Source organism: Coffea arabica, chromosome 2e (genome assembly GCF_036785885.1).
Source record: "Coffea arabica cultivar ET-39 chromosome 2e, Coffea Arabica ET-39 HiFi, whole genome shotgun sequence".
In the NCBI taxonomy this organism is placed as follows: domain Eukaryota; kingdom Viridiplantae; phylum Streptophyta; class Magnoliopsida; order Gentianales; family Rubiaceae; genus Coffea; species Coffea arabica.
In genome coordinates this window covers 76,023,027-76,042,165 of record NC_092313.1, presented here as the reverse complement: position 1 = coordinate 76,042,165, position 19,139 = coordinate 76,023,027, and the positions used below count along the sequence as shown (strand labels likewise).

General features: G+C 36.2%; 1 protein-coding gene across 2 annotated transcripts; it reads right to left on the bottom strand.

The window, feature by feature from the left end:
- Positions 1–925: 925 nt before the first annotated feature.
- Positions 926–5,774, bottom strand: LOC113733282 (jasmonoyl--L-amino acid synthetase JAR4). 2 transcript variants are annotated; one of them, XM_027259582.2, is made up of 5 exons: positions 5,385–5,774; positions 3,727–4,042; positions 3,515–3,616; positions 2,563–3,350; positions 926–1,667 (listed from the first exon to the last, which is right to left on the bottom strand). In XM_027259582.2, exons 2-5 carry the CDS (start codon positions 4,026–4,028, stop codon positions 1,129–1,131), a joined length of 1,731 nt encoding a protein of 576 aa, XP_027115383.1. In that variant the 5' UTR covers positions 4,029–4,042; positions 5,385–5,774; the 3' UTR covers positions 926–1,128. The 2 variants fall into 2 exon arrangements, with proteins under 2 accessions (XP_027115383.1, XP_027115382.1); XM_027259581.2 differs by lacking the exon at positions 5,385–5,774 and adding an exon at positions 4,842–5,167.
- Positions 5,775–19,139: the final 13,365 nt, after the last annotated feature.

Here is a 19,139-nt window from a genome sequence, read left to right as displayed (position 1 = left end):
GAATTCTAAAAGTTATTAATCAATACACATGATTATCAAACCCTAGTGAATATTCATATGTTGGGTATTGAGCTTGTTGAGACCTCTTTACCAAATTCTATCGGACTACTTGTCGACCACTCCTTTTGGATATCAAACCCTAGTGAATATTCCATTAGTTGCATATAAGGGTGTTCGCAAATCGAATGTCCAATCTGTGAAATTCACAAAAATGGGACAATAGCCATTTTGTGATCCGTATCTGGATCTTCTAATGCAGAAGACATATGGACATTTGCATTATATGCTGATTGGATTAATCGGATATCTGATCCATATCTAATTTTTAAAATTTTCTTTTAAAAATATAAATTCCCAAGATAAAATAATATTTTAATGCATTAGAATTTAAAGAATATCACATATATACACACACACATGAGTGATGTATAGTACTAACTTTCACCATTCTCTTCTTTTAATCCAATTCAAACCAATAAGACTAAATACTTCTCGCAATCTTTTTTTATCCACAAATTATATGACAATATGTTTAAAACTTAGCATCATATACAAAGAAAACCTATTTCGAAAGAGAACGCAGACATAAAAATTAAGAAACAAGAAATAAGACTCTATTGTGTAAATTAACGAATTTAATGTGTATAAAAATTTCAAAAAATAGGAATGGATATTTTTTGAATCACCGCCGAATCAAGATGCACACTCTTAGTAGTTGGATGACAGGAACAAGAAGGGTAGTTCAATTTCAGGTGTGCCGTGCCTCTCACTATTGCTTGCTCACGGAGAAAATAAATCGGGGGGTCTTTTTATTTATTTTGCAACTGGACTTAATAATCTGCGTTTTGCCTGAGTGAAAAGGTCAGTATGAGAAACAAAAGAAATCGGGTAATGAAAATGACGACGACAACTACGGGACTATTAATTTGTACAACTTGGAAGCATTATTTATTAAGTAACCCCAACAGAAATGAGTAACATGACCGACGGCCTAAGCCTAACTAACTATAATATATTAATTAAACAACTCTCTCTCTCTCTCTCTCTCTCACACTCTTTGTCTCTTACAGTTTCAGTTACAGTCTGTACTATAATCAGGTCTGGCTGGCCGTAATTGACAGATTCAAACTAAAAGGCAGTACTAGAGTAGCTCTTAACAACGTTATTACATAGTATTTGCAGCACTTTGTTATTGGTGGGGCCGACACATCGCGGGGTCTTGAATTGACTCACAGCAGCCCCTAAGCCCACATAATGATCCAATATCTTGTGGAAGGTTCCTCTCTTCACAATTCTGAGCTCAAGGGCACCGATTGCTTTAACTTTGCGGGAGCTTATGTATCCGGCATCAAGAAATGATTCATCCAGACAATTGCAGCATTCCTCTAGAACCTCGTCGCTTGCTTCCCCGCTTATTTCCCAGAATATGACGTAGTGCCCCGGTTCGGTTGACGAATCAACTCGGCTGGTGAAGTCGACCACTTCTAGCTTGTTTTCTGCTAGAACCTTGGCTGCAGCTTCAACTGCTAGCTGTAAATCTTTCTCGGTATTCTTGTCTATGTTGATTGTCAGCAAGAGATTTCTCCTGCAAATAAACTGGAGTTCTGGGGTGGAGTTGTGGAACCCTTTTACCTTCACCACATCCCCTAACCTGTAACGGTACAGCCCTGCAAAATTGCACCACAAAATGCAAATTCATTTCTCAATTACATCCCACACCACACTGGGAAAAAGTGTAAAACCAATAATGCCAAAGTAACTGGAAATCGTCTTTGCATGGTTTATGGTGCATGATTGAAGGTTTTTGCACTTCATTTTTACACTCTGTTTCAACCATTTTAGTCAAATCATTTGTGTGACGTGACGCATGTTATCTGTCCGATCTTTTATACCACAGTTTAAGAAGTCCATCTTTTCTAAGTTCCATCCAAGTGAAGTGATATGATGAGTTGGTATTCGTAGAAAAAAAGATTCTGCCGGACAAATAAAAAGGCACATTACAGGGTTGAATGAGAAGAAAAATATCTTTCTTTTTTCCTAGTCACTTTACGGGGTTGTTGCTATGCTGTCTTCAATCACATGAATGGCATCCATGATGTCAAAGACAATCACTACTAATTGCTTAGACAAGTAAACAACGTTATCTGTAAAGAAGATTAAAATAGTGGCAGGCACACAAAACAAGCAATGTACGATGTCAATGGTAAGGCACGAGATCTGATGACCTTCATATCTTACTGGACACGATGGGGCACATGCATGGTCTGAACGGCGAGTTTTTAAACAGATGCCACCTCCTACAAGTCTGTAACACCTAATGGGAACAGAGTCCCCCCCACCCAAAACCAAAAAAAAAAAAAAAAAAAAAGATCTTTGCAAGCAGTGTCATTAGTACCGTAATCTAAAAAAATTCTAGCCACTTATGGGTTGTGCAGCTGGTTTAGTCTTCTGTTTAGCATGTAATAATAGAGACGAGGTTCTTCCTATAGCCACAGCCCAAAAAAAAAAAATACATACAGGGCGTTAACAGAAATAGATTCATAAAAAAGACAAATTTTGTACCTGCAAAACTTGTAACGATAACTTCATACTCTTCACCAGCTTTAACTTCAGCGAGACCAACAGCCTTGGCTTCTAGGCCATCGAGACTTTGCCTCAGAGGAATAAACTCAAAATAACCAATATTTGGAAGAACAGCAAAAGTGGCCATCTCAGGGGGCAATTTTGGATTGACGTTCACTCCAATCCATCCTTCAGAAGACCCATAATCTGCACTTAGCAATGGTAGCTCTCCTGCATAATGCCTCAATTTTTTCAAATACGGCTCCATGGAACCTGTCATTATCCCATATATGTACCTGGTCTTGGGAAATAGCTCTGGGATCAATCCGTACCAATTGCTCAATCCCTGACACTTGTTATAGATTAAATCAGCCAACTCAGGATTTGGCTTGAGCAATTTTGACATTGCCGTTCTAACTGATGGGACAGAAATTCGGCTGCTTAACACTCCTTCCCTGATATCAGTACACAACTCCTCCCAGTCCTGCTCGAATGTTCGGAACGCATGAACAATGCTGTGAGCAAATGTAGAGGAAATTACTTGAACTTCTTCACGCTGGATGAGTCCACATAACAGATGGCAGTATAATGATTGGTGGAAATCCGGACCAAAAATCACTTCTTCAGGGCTGCAACATGGGCTCTGCATAGCCTTCATCGTTCTCTTGAACAATGGGTTGCGGTATACATTAGTGGTGGCAGTCCCTGCTGCCAAACCTCCTTTCGTTTTAAACTGCCTGCTACCATAGATGAGCTGCAAACATTTCCCATTGCCAATTGGGAATTCCCTGCAAGGATAATTATGTTATTTTCTTCCATCGCTATCACTTCGGTCATACATAATTTAAACAAGGACTACCACACGACAAGTCAATGTGGATACGGAAAGCCATGTAAGGAAAACCAGAAAAACCAATCAAATTTTCTGCTCGCAAGGAAGTGAAGCACTTGCCTGTTCCTAAAGGAATAGGAAGTTTTGTATATCTGCATGGTGGATTCCATCAGTTCATCATTGAAAGGGACAAACTTGGGCATCCCACGAGTAGTACCGGAGCTGCAATAAAATTCCAGTTATCCAAAGCTGCCATAAACGGTACATGTGTGTGCGTGTATATATATTGTTTCCATTTTCCCCATGAATGATGAAACTGAAAATTGATTTACCTTAAGGAGATGGTTGTTATTGGGTTTCCGGTAAGAATTGAAGAATCATCACCATCAACAATCCTATTGATGTAAGGCTCCAAATCCTCATGAGTGACAAGAGGAACGCAAGATTTGTAACTCTCAGGATCAGTTCTTCCATCGAGACCCCATCTCTGCAAATACTCTGTTCGACCATTTTCTTCAAGAATTTTCTTCAGTGTTTCTATCTGAACCCTCCCAGCATCTCTAGTCATTGCCTCAAATTCAGCTATGACATCTTCTGGATCCAAAGAAAGAGGCATCTCCTCCAGCATCCCCATATTCCTTCTAGGAGCTGTTAAAACGATTTAAAATTTACGATAAGGTTTGAATCCAATTACTAAAGCAAGCCACTTTAATGACAGGGCTAACCAATAAGATAGTGACACAATTTAATGATGCTTCTATGCAATAGAAATGATTTGACAGAAAAAAAAAGATAAGTATCAACCTATTAAATTGTTAAAAAAAAAAATCTGTTGAGGTCAAAGTTCATAAAGAAAGCAAATATGAAATGGAGAAAGTTCAGAGAAGCCCATAATGATTAATGAATCCTGGAAACTAAACTTATAGCCACCTCTGTCCCCATTCTGTGGACGGAAAGGTGTTCTTCTTTGACGCAAGTCAACGAAGCTACCAGTAATCAATAAAACAAAACAAGGGCAAAAAGAAAAAGAAAAAAGAAAAACCCCTCCCCCAAGAAGAGCTAAAAAAAAAAGAGAAAGGAAATTCTTAAATACTGCTGTACTAAAACAGAGAAGGAAACATCAGAGGGGGAACATAAAGCAAGAAAGAGAAATCCCAGATACATACAAGGCTTGTAGTATTATTAGAATCGGATGAATCAGCAGATTCATGAACCTTTTAGGACAGTTTTAATGCACGAGAATAAATGAGAGAAAGTACACGATTTAGTTAAAGCTGAATGAATTTCCAAAAGTTTTGAGGGAAGTTTTAGCTTGATAAATTCATAAAGTAATCTAGTATTCTAGTCTAGTATAGTAGTAGTATATAGTATAAAACTAGCTCTGTATGTATTGTATGTAGCAGGAAAGGAAGAAAAAAGGGGTAGGGGAAGGACACGAGAATCGTACCAACTCCAAAACTTTCTGCAGAAAGGTCCATATATAGTAACCACAAAAGCAGAAAAGAAAAATTCAATTCCAAAAGCTGAACAAAAGATTAAAGATGGAAAAATGAAAAACTTAATAAGATCTCTCGAGAGACTTTAAGACAGAAGAGATAAATTCTTGGAAAAGTGGTAACCAACAACCAAAGAAGGGAGGGAACAAAACAAAAGGTTAAAGTCCAGAAATGAAGTGGGCGTTTGATGACATGCATAGATAGAAAGCATAGAGCGATGACAGAGGGAATGAATGAATGAATCATCAATCAATCAGTGGACGTAATTGTTTGAGCCAGTGATCAGAGATAGAGAGAGGGGTTTAAGGTGTGCATAGGATGGCCCTCGCCGGGGTTGGCAGTTGGGGGAGAGGGATTAAACATTAAAGAGGTGGGGACCTCCTCCTTTCCCCTGAATCCCTGGAGTTGCCTCTGGACTCTGGAGATGGAGTGAGTCCGAAAGAGAGAATCAAAGAAAGAAAGCGTTGGAAGTGGCGAGGTGAGGCGAGCCTTACAAGGTAAAGGCGGCTGAGACAGACGGTGGATATCCTCCCGAACAGATGAGGTGGAGGAGCGAGTCAACGAGGAGGATTCAACTATTCAGGCGGCAATCAGCTAGCGACTAGACTCAGTAATCAGTGTCTGACTACTACTGCTCCTGCTCCTGTAGTGTTGGACCGCTGGTTTACTTCATCTATCTCTGTGTGTGTGCGCGAAGGAAACAAATGAAAAGGAGGAAGAGGGATGGCACTTGGAACTTGGAAGTCTCCTCAGTCCCTTATAATATATATATACGATTCAATTCACCCCCGGTTACTGCTTACTGAGCGTGAAATGAAAGATGGGGGTTGGTCGGCTCTTGCAAAGGTCGAAATGAAAAATTAGTAACAGAGAGGGGCAGGGGTGAGAATTAGGGAGGGAGGAGAATGAGAAGAGGAAAGAGATTTGAATTGACAATCGCTAATTGGTTGCTAGGACTGGACCTGGAGCTGATTGATTGGGTTTTAGGGTCAAATGGCAGCAAAAGTAGCACTCACCCTCTTTTGTATATTTGTTATTGTCGTATTTTTACTTTATTAATGTCATAAAATAATTATTATTGTTATATTTTCACTTTCTTAAAATAAGAGTTTTAATTTTAAATTTAATACATGCTTTTCAATTTTATCATCGGGAAAAGCATCTATCAGTGTCATTTCATCCAAATATAATGATTATCATGGTTTTATTAAAAAAGTTGAATTTTCAGAAAATGACTCTAATAATACTGGGACAAAAGGGAGCAGCGCATTAGCAAATAGCAATTAGGAAATTGAGGAGGCTGACTAAGATGAGAAGAAACTAGTGGAGAATGAGACAAAATGAATTGGCCTTTTTTTTTTTGGATCATCTTCACTTTCTTTTATCCTTTTCTCGGTTTTGCTTTGGCTTTTCTGTTGCTTTTGGTGGTCACCTGGGTTAGGGTGGTCGGATGGTCGCTGATAATTTTTGGTATAAGCCTGCTGCTACCTGTTTGATTGATAACTCCACTCTCCACTCTCTATTTCTTTCCTCCTACCCTTTTTTTTTTTTTTCTTTTCTTTTCGTCTTTTTGTTGGTTCCGAAGCTTCAGCGGAACCTCCGGCTCACACTTTTCAGGCGTTGCAGTTTTTTTTAATATAGTAGTGTAGTGTAATCAGAAACATAGGAAGACAGATAGAGAGAGTGGGATACGCGAGAAAAAATATCATAGACTGGGTACGGATTACGGAGAGAGTTTGAGAGCGCAACGGATCTTCTGTCCTATGTCCTGTGCCACTCTCTGTCTCATTTTTTATTATATTGATATTTTTCTTACATAAATATCATGTTTTAATTCTTTTTTGTTTCCTTAAGATTCAATAACTATTAATTAAGTAAAAAATAAATACAACAGTTTCAAAAAAATAATATATAATAGAAAATTAAAAAATACAGCAGAAAATTCATAAAAAATCTCATTTTTTATGCATTTTGATTTTTTTGAGTTTGTTAAATTTTGTGTATTACTCAATTAATAGTTATTGGATCTTAAGGAAACAAAAAAGAATTAAACATGATGTTTATGAAGGAGAAATAGCAATATAATAAAAAGTGCGACAGAGAGTAGCACAGGATGTGGGACAGAAGATCCGTTGCGGGAATTCGCAACGGATCTTCTGTCCCACATCCGTCCCCAAATGTGGGGACCATCACACCAGTAGTTGTTTTTTTCCTCCTAAATTGAAATGCCCCACGTTACAACTTTTCCGACCTGCTTTCAGAAATAGGAATGAAGAAACCGAGACCGGGAGTGACGTGGCCATTTAATAATCGCATGTCTACAAGTGGAGCCGTACACCAGATCTACTCAAATTTTTGCCAGTATTCTTTATACGGGTTGTGCACTCAGTTTGATGGTTAAAGCTACTCAAACACATAGAGATGCCTCAAATCTAGATGCATCAAAACTTGCATACTTTATTATATTGAGGGTCAATTGAAAAATTTCCTCTGAGATTTAACCAGTTTTGCACTTACCCTTTTAATGTTTTTTTTAAAAAAACTTTACGCCTTACGCTGTTTGTCAATTCTAACGTTGCGTACCATTGAAATGTCAAAAAAATCCCTAAGGGTTTTTTTTTTTTTTTAAAGCATCAAAGAAAACTTCCATTCATTTCAAATCTTCAAGATCCCTATGGGTTAATTATAGTAAATTTCCTTAAGGTATAGCACATTTTGTACTTTATCCTTTAATATATATTTTTTTAATTTATTTATTTGTCACCAAAACTATTAGTCAACTCCAATTTGTTTTTGTACCAATCAAGACAAATAATATTTTTAAAAATAAATATCTCTAACATAATAATCAAAATTATTATATATTTATGGATATGGATATTGTTAAATTTTGTCCCTATAATTACAAGTTTTTTAGATAGAGGAAAATATCCTGCTCATTTCACGTGATAAAGGGAAAAATTATTAGCCCAAAATTAAACTATAAAAATATTATTAAAGCTCTATAGATTGGGTTTGTTTGGATTGAAGATTATTTGACAAAAATTTTTTGAATAATAGCACTTTTTACAATTTGATTTTTGTGAGACAAAATGATGGTTGAAAGAATAAAAAGATTATTAGAAAAATGTTTTATGATGCAATGAAGATTTTTTCTTTTCTAGAAAAATTCAGCAATCCAAATAAAGTGTCGTATATTAAAAGAACGTAGAAATTTTGAAATTCAAATCAATCATGTTTCTCTATTTTTCTAGTATTACAACAAAAAAAGAAGAATACTCCCATACAAAGAAATATCTAGCTATTAAAAGAAAATTTTAGTCATATGCACATTCGCAAAGAGAAACTGACTATATCTCGGCCATTTTTAAAATTTAAATATATTTCTTATTTTAATTTTTTAATAACAATTTTTGTGTTTTTTCATTATTATGTCAAATTAGTAAGATATTCTCCTCAATCCAAAAAATTGTGTGATTATGGAATGAAATTTAACTTGGACCGTGCCTATAAAAGTATTATTTTTTATTATTATGTACGGAATATTAATTTTTTAGATATCATTTGTCCTATGTGTTATTGAATATTGGAGTTCACTGACGATTTTAGTAACAAGCAAACAAATTGAGAAAAAATGATATTGAGGAATAAAACGTAAAACAAGCTACATGTTAAGAGGATTTATTGTAGTTAACTCTTAGAAATATAAATATTTTTTTGATATTACCACTACACACGGTTAGAGTTGACTAATGGTTTAGGAAATAAAATTAATAATATTAGGGATAAAGTAAAAAAAAAAATGACTATATCTTAGGGAGAGTTTTTATGATTAACTATTATATTAATTTATTATGTGAAGGAAATTAACAATACAAAATAGAGCCAACTTCTAAGATCGAGTTTAAAATGAAAATGTGATATAAATGAATAATGTACCTAGAAAGAACAAAATATTAATTGATATAAATGAATAATGTAACTGAACTATATTAATGCTTTTATTTATATGTTAATTAGGCACGCGGGATCATAACTCAAAGACCTCAATACTTGAAAGATAAAAGAAAAAACCCTCAATGTTAAGGGAAGGAACAAGAACATAACCATCCCTCAGTAATGTAACAATTTTCAAACGGATTATAATTTATTACAAATTAATTATACATTTTTTCTCATGTTCTTAAATTTCACTGTTTATACGAGAACTATATTGATGGACATTCGTTACAGTAGACCCATCATTTTGAAACATATTCTTATTTGTGATGATGATTGAAACCGAACCCATCCAAATTTTTCTTAAAAAAAAAAAATGGTAGCTCTCGTTTGGGAGGATTGTTTCTGAAAAGCCTCCCGGATCCTTTTTCCAAACTCGTAGAGCGTATTCCACAACGGGTCCAGACATCATCCTGGTTCATAGACTACTGTAGTGTAGACGAATTAAAATTTTTTTTTTTCGAAGGAAGACAAATTAAAAGAGTAAAGCCAGAAAATATTCAAGGTATTGATTCGAGATGTCTTGAAAAGATTAATCGATTGCTAAAGAAATCATATCAACGCAAATTTCAACGAGTCAGGAATCAGGATCCACCCATATAGATCAACTTTTGGCTCGCCCAGAAACTTGCCAAAAGTAGCGGGTATACGCGTGTAAAACAACTCCATGGCTTTGGAATACCCAGAGGAGCCCTTTAGTCATGGGTTGCATTGCACTATGGCTCTCCGACTTCCCCAGATTTTTGGTTCTTTTCTTTTGCGCTCTCTCTCTCTGGGTAATATTAGGCTTTCATTAATATACCTAAAACTGTTAATCTTTTTCTGAATGCTTCTAATTCATTATCAGACATTTTAAAACTCGATTTGTTATTTTTAAAGATTTTTTCGCTGTTGATTAACTACTGAACACTCATTAATACATCTAAATCAAATTCAACCGACCATATAAATGCACACGTGAGCACGACGTGTAAATATTTGCAAGTCAAAAATTCACAAGGACTAGAAACAGTAGCATTTCTTGGTAAGTATGTGTCTGCGTTGCTTTAGTGCATAAAAATGCATTTTGATACGATAATGTGCTTATTCTTTTGGCGACTATTTTTTTTTACGACAATGATAATATTTTTATAATCTAATCTATCATAATTTACAGGGAGGGGAGGCTAAAAAGACTGTATATAAAAGGTTAGTAGGTATAAAAATCCGATTAAACGAAAAGGGTATTCTGATGCCTCCTTTGCATTTTTTTCACTGCAAGTGGGTTCGAACTCTCGGTCTACAGTTCAAAGAGGAATTTAGTGACTTTCGGCAATCATATGGATCACATTCTTGTGATGTATCATTTTTAGTCCTCCTTCATTGAACTCAAATCATGAAAAACTTTGAAAAGGGCAAAAGCAAACAAACAAGCTCAAATCATGTAGTAGTCTTTTGTATGCTGGTGGCATTGGGTAACAGAGAGTCCAGGGAATCATGAAACGAAATGGAAATAAAATGTACGACAAATAATGAAGACAAAAGGAACAGTGCAACGTGTAGGGCGGCTGCCACATATCCTAAGCTAAAATGGACGTTGAATTTGTATCAAAGGAAGCGGCGCCTTCCCTTAACCCGAGAAATAGCAACAAAAGACAATCAGTAATCAACATATTGTGGCTCCCGGTGGCTTCTTTCGACGGTCTTCGTCCTTCTCTTAGATTAGATTAGAATAAATTATACAACTGTTATCGTTGCGACAAAAAAAAAAAAAAAAAATCAACCATCAGTAGCCAGTCAATTGTGCAATTTGTAAGAAAACGGATGAATACAGGAGTTAAGCACAACGTCATTAAGACTAAATGTTACAGAACTCAACATTATAAGTCCCACTTCTCATTAAGATCGAAAGTTAAAAGGAGTAATCAATTTTAGGTTTCAAAATGGATGACATTATTGTCATGTATACCAGTGACTGAGACTCGAAATATTGCGGACTAATACGCAGCCAACACTTAACTGGCCGGTTGATCACTATTATTTAGTACTATTGCTGGTCAAATTGGCCAATCCATTATTAATTAAATTTGGAAATTGATGTTTCAACAACAGAATAGACAGCGGAATCCACGCTCATTCAATGCATGAAGGTGAAAGGAGCTCATATTCGTCAAATTCCTTGTCACGTAGAAAGGGCAAAATTAAAAGAACTTCAAACAACGGCTGGAATTTGGAATAGATCCGCTTGGGTTTCTAGATTGAGAGCACTATTTAGAAGCTGCAGTGGAATGGGCAAATAGAACCAAAACTCGTATTATTAACTTCTTACGTTTCCATTTTATATGCTAATAAATTATAATTTCTGGGCTGTTGACGTTACGTGTCCAAAATCAGTGAACCTATATCATTAAAAAACTATCCAGTTGGAAAAATAAAGCATTTTTATGTAGTTAGTGTCATTTTCAGCCTGCCTTGCTTGTTTGGCATTACTTGGAGGTTCAAAGTAATTAACAACTACCAATCATTAATTAACCCACAAAAAATCAAGTACGAAGCGTTGCAGTTCTCTGATGACTTCATAAGAAACCCCACACCGGGATATAGACAAAGCATAATTAGCTCCAATCTTCACGATCACACTCAACTGTTGCCTAAATTACAGTGACCTTCATCCTGTTTCTCATTCGTATATTATTATTAAGAAAGAAAGACTTTCGGCACTTGAATACCAAACCTTATCATTTGACCCCGTCTAATTGTACGTGCGGATAAGATCAGTTTGGCATTGTAAGCAACAGCTAGCGGTTTATACCCGCAACTGAAAGAGATTCATATAATTCTAGGGAAAAAACTAAAAAGAAAGGGGATGCCCTTGTAATTGTAAGAAATTCCAGGAGGGCAGTTGTAAATTATGAAAAATACGTATTTTGTCTTGAGTTCTTGAATGCTCAAACGAGGTGGATTTGACATTGATTCAGAGCTCAAATCAACAAGCCTAACTTCACATCAGTCTGAGAGAGCCAAAAGAGAGAGAGAAAAAAAAAAAAAGAACAACTGAACCACAGGAATTTGGTACCAACCATGTTGGTGCCCGTGTCCCCTTCAATCATCTACACATTGTCAAACAAAGGCTGTTGTAGCACCAAGCACCAGTGTGAATCGGCTTAGCTGTCTTGTTTCCCTGGTTCGATACCTTCCACGTTTGCGGGCTGCGGTCTAGTAATTTTGTTGACTTCCTGGACAAGGAGAATTCGAACCCCCGCCAAAGTCCCACCCTCCCAACCAAAGTCCACCCCTCAAATGTGGTTTCATTTAATTCCATAACCAAATTCAATATTAGGGGCCTGAGGAGCTATGCCCGGAACAGCCTCACGTTGTTGTGTATTGGTGCATGTGCAGTTTACACTTTACAGTCGAGAATCTATAAAATTTCTGCTTGAGAATGGGGGCCGGGGGAACAGGTTATAATCAAGCAGCAGCATCATCTGCAACTGATTTGCATAGATAGAAAGTTATGACAGATACCAAAGAGAAAATGCAATCCGCTGCCGACATGATTTGCTGCGTCGGTGATCTATAAGAACCTTGTAAGTTATACTCCTAGGACATGCCGTAGCCTATAACGGCAATCGAGTCAAATCTTTCCAAATTTTTTTAAAAAAAAAAAAAAAAAAAAGCATTTTGTCAATGTTGTGGTAACTAGCCAGGAATTGTTTGGAGCATTTTGTCAAATCTTTCCAAACATATTTATTAGTATAGTTTCTGATCACAATTTGCACTTGGCAGTTTGCTTCATTCTCAATGTTACTTTAACCAAGTGCTTAAAAGTAACATTTTTGGGTCGTTCGCATTGCCATACTTTTCTTTCTGTTCGGTTATCAAATGAAACCAATAATTGGAGATCCTGAAAATTATACTCCTGTATAAACTCGTGTACAAGTAATTCCTCAAAAAGTTGACTTTTAGGAATCACACAATTAAGAAAATTGGACTAACAAATTTTAAATTTTTTTCACCTTTTCGCACCCTCAATCTTGTAAAAATTTGCTTTAATCTCACATTACCTCCTATAAAGATTAGGGGAAAAAAATTTCTTACTGATGAACTAATTTTCTTTGTAAACAAATAATTAAAACTCAGTCATATGCTGTTGATTCAAATGATTATTATTGCCCCACTAATAGCTGGAACCTTACTCCACCACAACCAATTCAAACTTTTGAGAGCAAAAATGGCCGAAATGGTCAGCGTAATGATCGAAATGTATCGCAGATATGTCACGATCAGGATTCAGCTCTCAATTGGAAGAGAAATAGAATGTATACAAGCAATGGGGAAAACAAATATCCAGTTAGTGCAAGTAAGATGTATGTGTTCTAATTCACTTCTTCTTGTTATTATTATTGGCAGTATTATTATTGTTGTTGTTTTGGCTATCTCCGGATGCATTAACCACCCTTTCTCCTGCGCCAGCAATATTCAGTGCTTGATAATAACATGCATTACATCAAAAATCAAAACCAACAAACAGCGCAGCAATTGTAGTAGTTTTTAGGTACCCAAAATCCTTTTCTGGACCATCAAAAGTCAAATGCATATGTGCTTTCTGCCTACAGTTTGAGCACACGGGACATTTTGATTGGCATAAGAAGGACACCATTAATTAGTTCTTTTTCTTTTCTGTGGCCAGTGGCCAAGCATGACTCGAAGACTCTGATAGCGATGAAGATTGAAGACAACAACTCGCTCTTAATGCTGCAAAATCTGAAGGGTTGAAGGAAAGCAAAAAAGAGGTGGGGGAGGGGTGGGAGAACATGATAGTGATCGTAAGCATCAAAAAAATTATGGGGAGCGGAAAAATTAAACGGCGCCGATAATTTGCACTGTCCGAATTGTACCAGATGACAATCTGATCTGATGCTGCTGCTTGGGGGTGTTGATACAGTTGGGCGGTGGCCTTGTGATGGCCACTCCCTTGCTTGCAACATGTGATGCACATTGTGAAAAGGCAGCTATGCAAGTAGCATTAAACTACTAAATTGTCGTCGTTAAGAAAAAATGGTGGCATCCTACAGAGCAGGAGTAGCCAGCTACTGATTACTGAATGATCATTGCAATAATCATAAATGTCTGCAAACTTTTAAAACACCCTCCTGTCTTTTTCATGGGATGTGTCTTTTTTTAACATTTACCCGTCTTATCATCTTGAATTTGCACATACACCACATATTTATCCCTCGTGCCATGTTTTCCAGCCAACCATCGAGTACCTGCAGGTAGCACTTTGCCCCCCATGCATATGGGGAAAAAGCTTGATTTGCTTCTTGGGGACTGGTGATCAGTGAAATTTTCTGGAAAAAATATGACTTAATTACCTCTCTTGTTGACGTAATTACGTGTGTTTTGGACAAAGATATAAAGTAACTTTGTCCTGTTTTTACATGCCTTTACGTATCCCTTAAAATATCTTCCATTAGAATCCCCGCTGGAATGCTTATAAACAAAGCATCAATCTTTTAGTTTTAGACCTTAAAAAAATAAAAAATTGAGGCCTCATAATTCATATTCATAGTAAAATTAGCTTCCTTGCAAATCGTTGAGGGTGTTTTAGACTAAAAAGCTAGGATGAAGTTTCTTTTAAGAATCTTTGAAGGTTCCGCATGTCCATCGATCCATCCGGAGATGAGCCTGCCCGCCCACAAACCAGATAAGATTGCTATGTCCAGCGTCAGTGAGTAAAATTTTACATAATATGATAATTTTCTTTCACTGCTTATTCAAAGTTATACAGTCGATTTTCAGACCTGTATATATTTGTATCATGTGCTCATTTAGTGGTGCAGCTGTTGCAATATGCATTAAATGTGTAAGATCCAAAATTCGGTTTCAATGGCAAAATTTCTTTGATTGGAAGTTGGAACAGTCTATCTTCAACCAAGTATCTAGTGTCCCCAGCAATATCAATCTTTGATTGGAGGTTTCTGAATATTTCACTGATTTCTCTTCAAGTTTTGAAAATCACATTAACCTTCCTTGAGATTTATTATCTTGTAGCGTTTAAATCCAACCAACAATTAAAAAATGATATAAGGAGAGAGAAGATAATGTGATTCCATCATTGCCCCTCATCTACTAAATTGTTTAATTAATCTAATACCAGTCCAAATGTTAAAGAAAACACTAAAATTTGCTGCTTATCATCAGGGATTAAATAACATATGACATCAAAAATAGTATACCATTCTATATATTTCACTTAATGTAAGATCCAAATTACTCTTTTTAATTACGAATCCATTGTCAAACATGATCAATAACAAATAATCGAAAAAAATCTGCAACGAAAATATTACAAGGAATGAACTTTAATACCATAAAAAATTCAACAACTAACCTTAATATATTGAGAAGAATGTTTATGAAGTTAAAGTTTGTTCTTTATAATATTTTGGTTGCAAATTTTTGGATTATTTGTTTTCTATCATGTTTGAGAATAGGTATGTAAGTGAAAAGAATAATTTGAATCTTGTATTAAGTGAAAAATATAAAATGATATACTATTTTTTGATGCTATATATGATTTGATCCTTAATGATAAATAGCAAAATTTAGCTTTTCATGTGAGTTCGTATCAAATTAATTAAATAACATAGTAGATGAGGGGCAATGATACAATCATGTTATCTTCTCTCTCCTACATGTTACACAGGATAATTAACTTCAAAGAAGGTCAGTGTAATTTGAAGGAAATCAATGAAACAGCCTGAGGGAGGTTTCTGGAATTAACCGCTTTCTATTTCTCGCACAAAATCGACATGTCAGAATCAAAGGGGGTGGTGGATTAACTGCGTGGGTGTGAGTGCATGTGGCCCTTGGCAACAATTGGCGGCATGTTTTTTTCCGACGGAGTCGTAACTGGGTAATTAGGTGGGTCTTCCACCAAAACAGTCGTCAACCTATCCCACTGAGAAGGAATTTTTCAGGCCTTGCAAATCCATCGTCACTATCGCCAAGCCGTTTTCAACTCTTTTCGGCAATCCAAAAACAATTGGCATTTTCTGTAATGGTAGTTGTATCATGTATGGTTGGGTCCATATTTGAGTGCTAGTAGGCACTAAGAAGTCCTTTAAAAAAAAATATATAAAGGCACTAAGAAGAAGAAGAAGAAGAAGAAGAAGTCTGGCCGGTAAGGGGAACGCCAAATTACGGCCGCCGAAATTGCTATGGAAGTGGAGGTACACAAAAACCAAAGGAGAAGAATGATTGAACTCCTGACGTCGTTGAGAATTGTCTGGTTTGGTGCTAAATTTGGTCTTTTATATTCAGATTACCTGTTAAAGAACACGACGATTATTTGGCCACTTTGCATTGTGCCATTATTGGCATGTCTCATGTCCACCCCAACAATTGATACGTTGAATGGAAATACAACGTGCAATGCCAATTTTCAGTTTCCTTCTTGTTAAGCGTACGCTTTCAGTCATTAAGAAGGATGGATGGATCGCATCATTAATGTTCTACGTGCAATATGGTAGTAATTAATTGGTGCAAAGTATCTATGAATAAAAGTTTAGAATTTATGGTTGAAAACATTAAGGACAAAAGAACATTTTCCCAGAGAAGGAAATGCAAAGAGTGGGCTTAAGAAAGGCCACGAAGAAGGAAAGGAAGAGGGAGGATCCTGCCCTTGGTTTATTATTACTACTACATTAATCGACTATGACTAGTGAATCAAGAGATTCCTTCCATACTTAACAAGTAGTAAAGCTAATCAAAAGCTCATGTCAGAAAAAACAAATTAGTCAAAACATATGCTGCCGGTAGAAATTTATTAGCAAAGCAACTGAATTTGATAACAAGTACTTGGCCACCGTGTGAAATATAAGGTGCGGGCGGATCTGACTGTAGGTCGAAGGTTCAAATTTTTTCACCCACGGTAAAATACAATTGATGTGCAGTAATGCGTCGCAGTAGTTTAGATAGGTTAAAATCGTGTAGAAATTGACGATTGATTTAAAAAAAAAAAAAACTTATTTATCTTAGATTACACACACAAAAAATTATTTGTCTTAGATTACGCAAAGAAAAAAAAAATCTAGTAAGATATCCCACGGAATCAATATAATATTAGAATGGAATTGCGTTGAATGTCCTCTTTCCAAACCCCTTGATCAGATTTTGTCCTATCCATCAACATTTGGGTTTTATATTTCGCTTCCTGGTGAAAACCCATGGGCCATGGCACGTCGCCTCTATGTTTCAGTGGTTTGGGCGATTGGATGGGGACGATCCCGTCTGTATCATTGCAAAGCCTTCTCAAAACCGACTCCAAAGTCCAAACAAAACAGTGATGATGAAAGAGTTGGGTTACATTACTTGAATCAAGAGGTAACTCTCTGTTAACTTGTGCACTACGCAAAAATTCTTGATAATTGACCAAATATGCTCATAAAAAAACTATCCTTGATTCATTTTCTCACGAGTAAAATGCTTGGAGCTGGGGCCTCATAATCCAGAGAAAGATAGCATGGTGACGAGAGGGAGCTTTAATGTCGCATCCGGACGATGCAACAGCAGAAGAGGATGGTAGATGTATGGAGCCTTCTCATGAAAACAAATTTTTATGTTCTGTCAAAAATTCTTAAAAGCTGTCCCATGATGCGAGCTAGAGACTTGAATTGACAAAGTCAATTAGAAGTGAAATTATGAGAGAGTCTTTGTCAATCGATAACGACCAGATTATCCGTCTGGAGACATTTAGCAGCCTGAAGGTTGAGCGCAGCCCAGCACCCGACCCACCAGGGACCATGGACAGAATATGGGACCAGAACGGTTGCAAAATCAATAGTTCCGAACATTTTACGGTGGGTCTCTCTAATTACTTGCTATCTTTGTTGCAATGTTCCGACTTTAATTACTACTGATTGCAACTTTTTTTTTTTCCCAATTTAACTGTTTAACTTCTATATAAAATGTGCTTCTAATTAGGCACCGACAAAACAGACCCTGAATTATATGCCATACCACAACTGACGCAAGATGTTATCCAGTAATGATATCATGTACTAGATCGCTGTACCGTGGAACAAATCCTTAATCACATGCTACAATATTGTTTGATAAAAATAATGATCCCTACATGATGATAAAACTTCATTCCATTCTAAGGTTGCGTTTGATAAAATTGAAATCTGAAAATTGAAATTTGAAATCTGAAATCTAAAGTTTGAATCCATTAAATTATTGAATTGTTAAGTATTAAATATAATATATTTGACTGCATATCACATTCAGTGATAAATGAATAGTTTATCACTTAATTTTGGGAACAAATTTTGTCTAGAAATTCAGTGACACTTAATTAATTCAGATTTCAATTTTTGGTTATCAAACACTCTGAATATGTTAAGATATGATTCCATTAAGTTTAACTGCTAAATTAAATTATCAAACAGAGTCTAACGTTGCGCTTGAAAGTCGTTCAAATTGTTTAAGGTATTATATATGATTCCTTCAAACACATCTTTGAATTTTAGTTTCATTAAGCATATCTTTGACGTAAGCACATAATATCAAAGTTAGTTTAGCATAAATTACTCCTTTCCTAAAACCACGCCACGAAGCAACTATATCAAACAGTAATAGGAAAATATATTTAATGTAAAAAATCCAAATTGAGAAAAATTATTAGACCTAATACAGTCAAAACTCTCCATCCGATCAAGTTGCAAAACTCCCTCTCTTCCTTCTCTTCAACTCCCGCTTTCCCTCTCTTCGTTCTGCACCAAGTATGGCGGCTCACTCTCTCTTGGTTCAAAATGAAACTCGCGACCCTCTGCCATTACTCCTCGCGGCTGATGATTCATCAACTGAAAATGACGGTTTACCTAATTTCCTCTAGTCAAACTTTGACTAGTGACGGTTTACTACCTATTCCTCTAGTCAAACTTTGACTGGTGATAACTGATGGGCTTTACTTGTCATGGGCTAGCCAAACAAGTTGGACCAAGCCCCGTGTTGGGTACTATTGGATCTTCCTAGGAATAAGTGATGGGTTTTGGTTTTCATGGGTTAACCAAATAAGTTCAATCAAGCCCGATGTTAGGTACAATTGGATCTTCCTAACTCAAGAGTTAGATCAAAGTTTGAGACTTTCTTTCACGTTTATAACGAAACACCCTGTTCCTTCAACGATTGATGTGCGATAAATTCAGTAACTTTCAATGTCCGAAATTCTTGCTACTGCTCTAAAATCACATTGGTTTAAAAGA

Excerpts from the sequence above, each read along its gene's own strand:
- LOC113733282 (XM_027259581.2), bottom strand. The coding sequence starts at position 4,872 with ATGGACCTTTCTGCAGAAAGTTTTGGAGTTG. Across the intron at positions 3,351-3,514 it reads TCCTATTCCTTTAGGAACAG|GGAATTCCCAATTGGCAATG; the intron begins GCAAGTGCTTCA and ends TTATCCTTGCAG. Across the intron at positions 1,668-2,562 it reads TATCGTTACAAGTTTTGCAG|GGCTGTACCGTTACAGGTTA; the intron begins GTACAAAATTTG and ends GCAATTTTGCAG.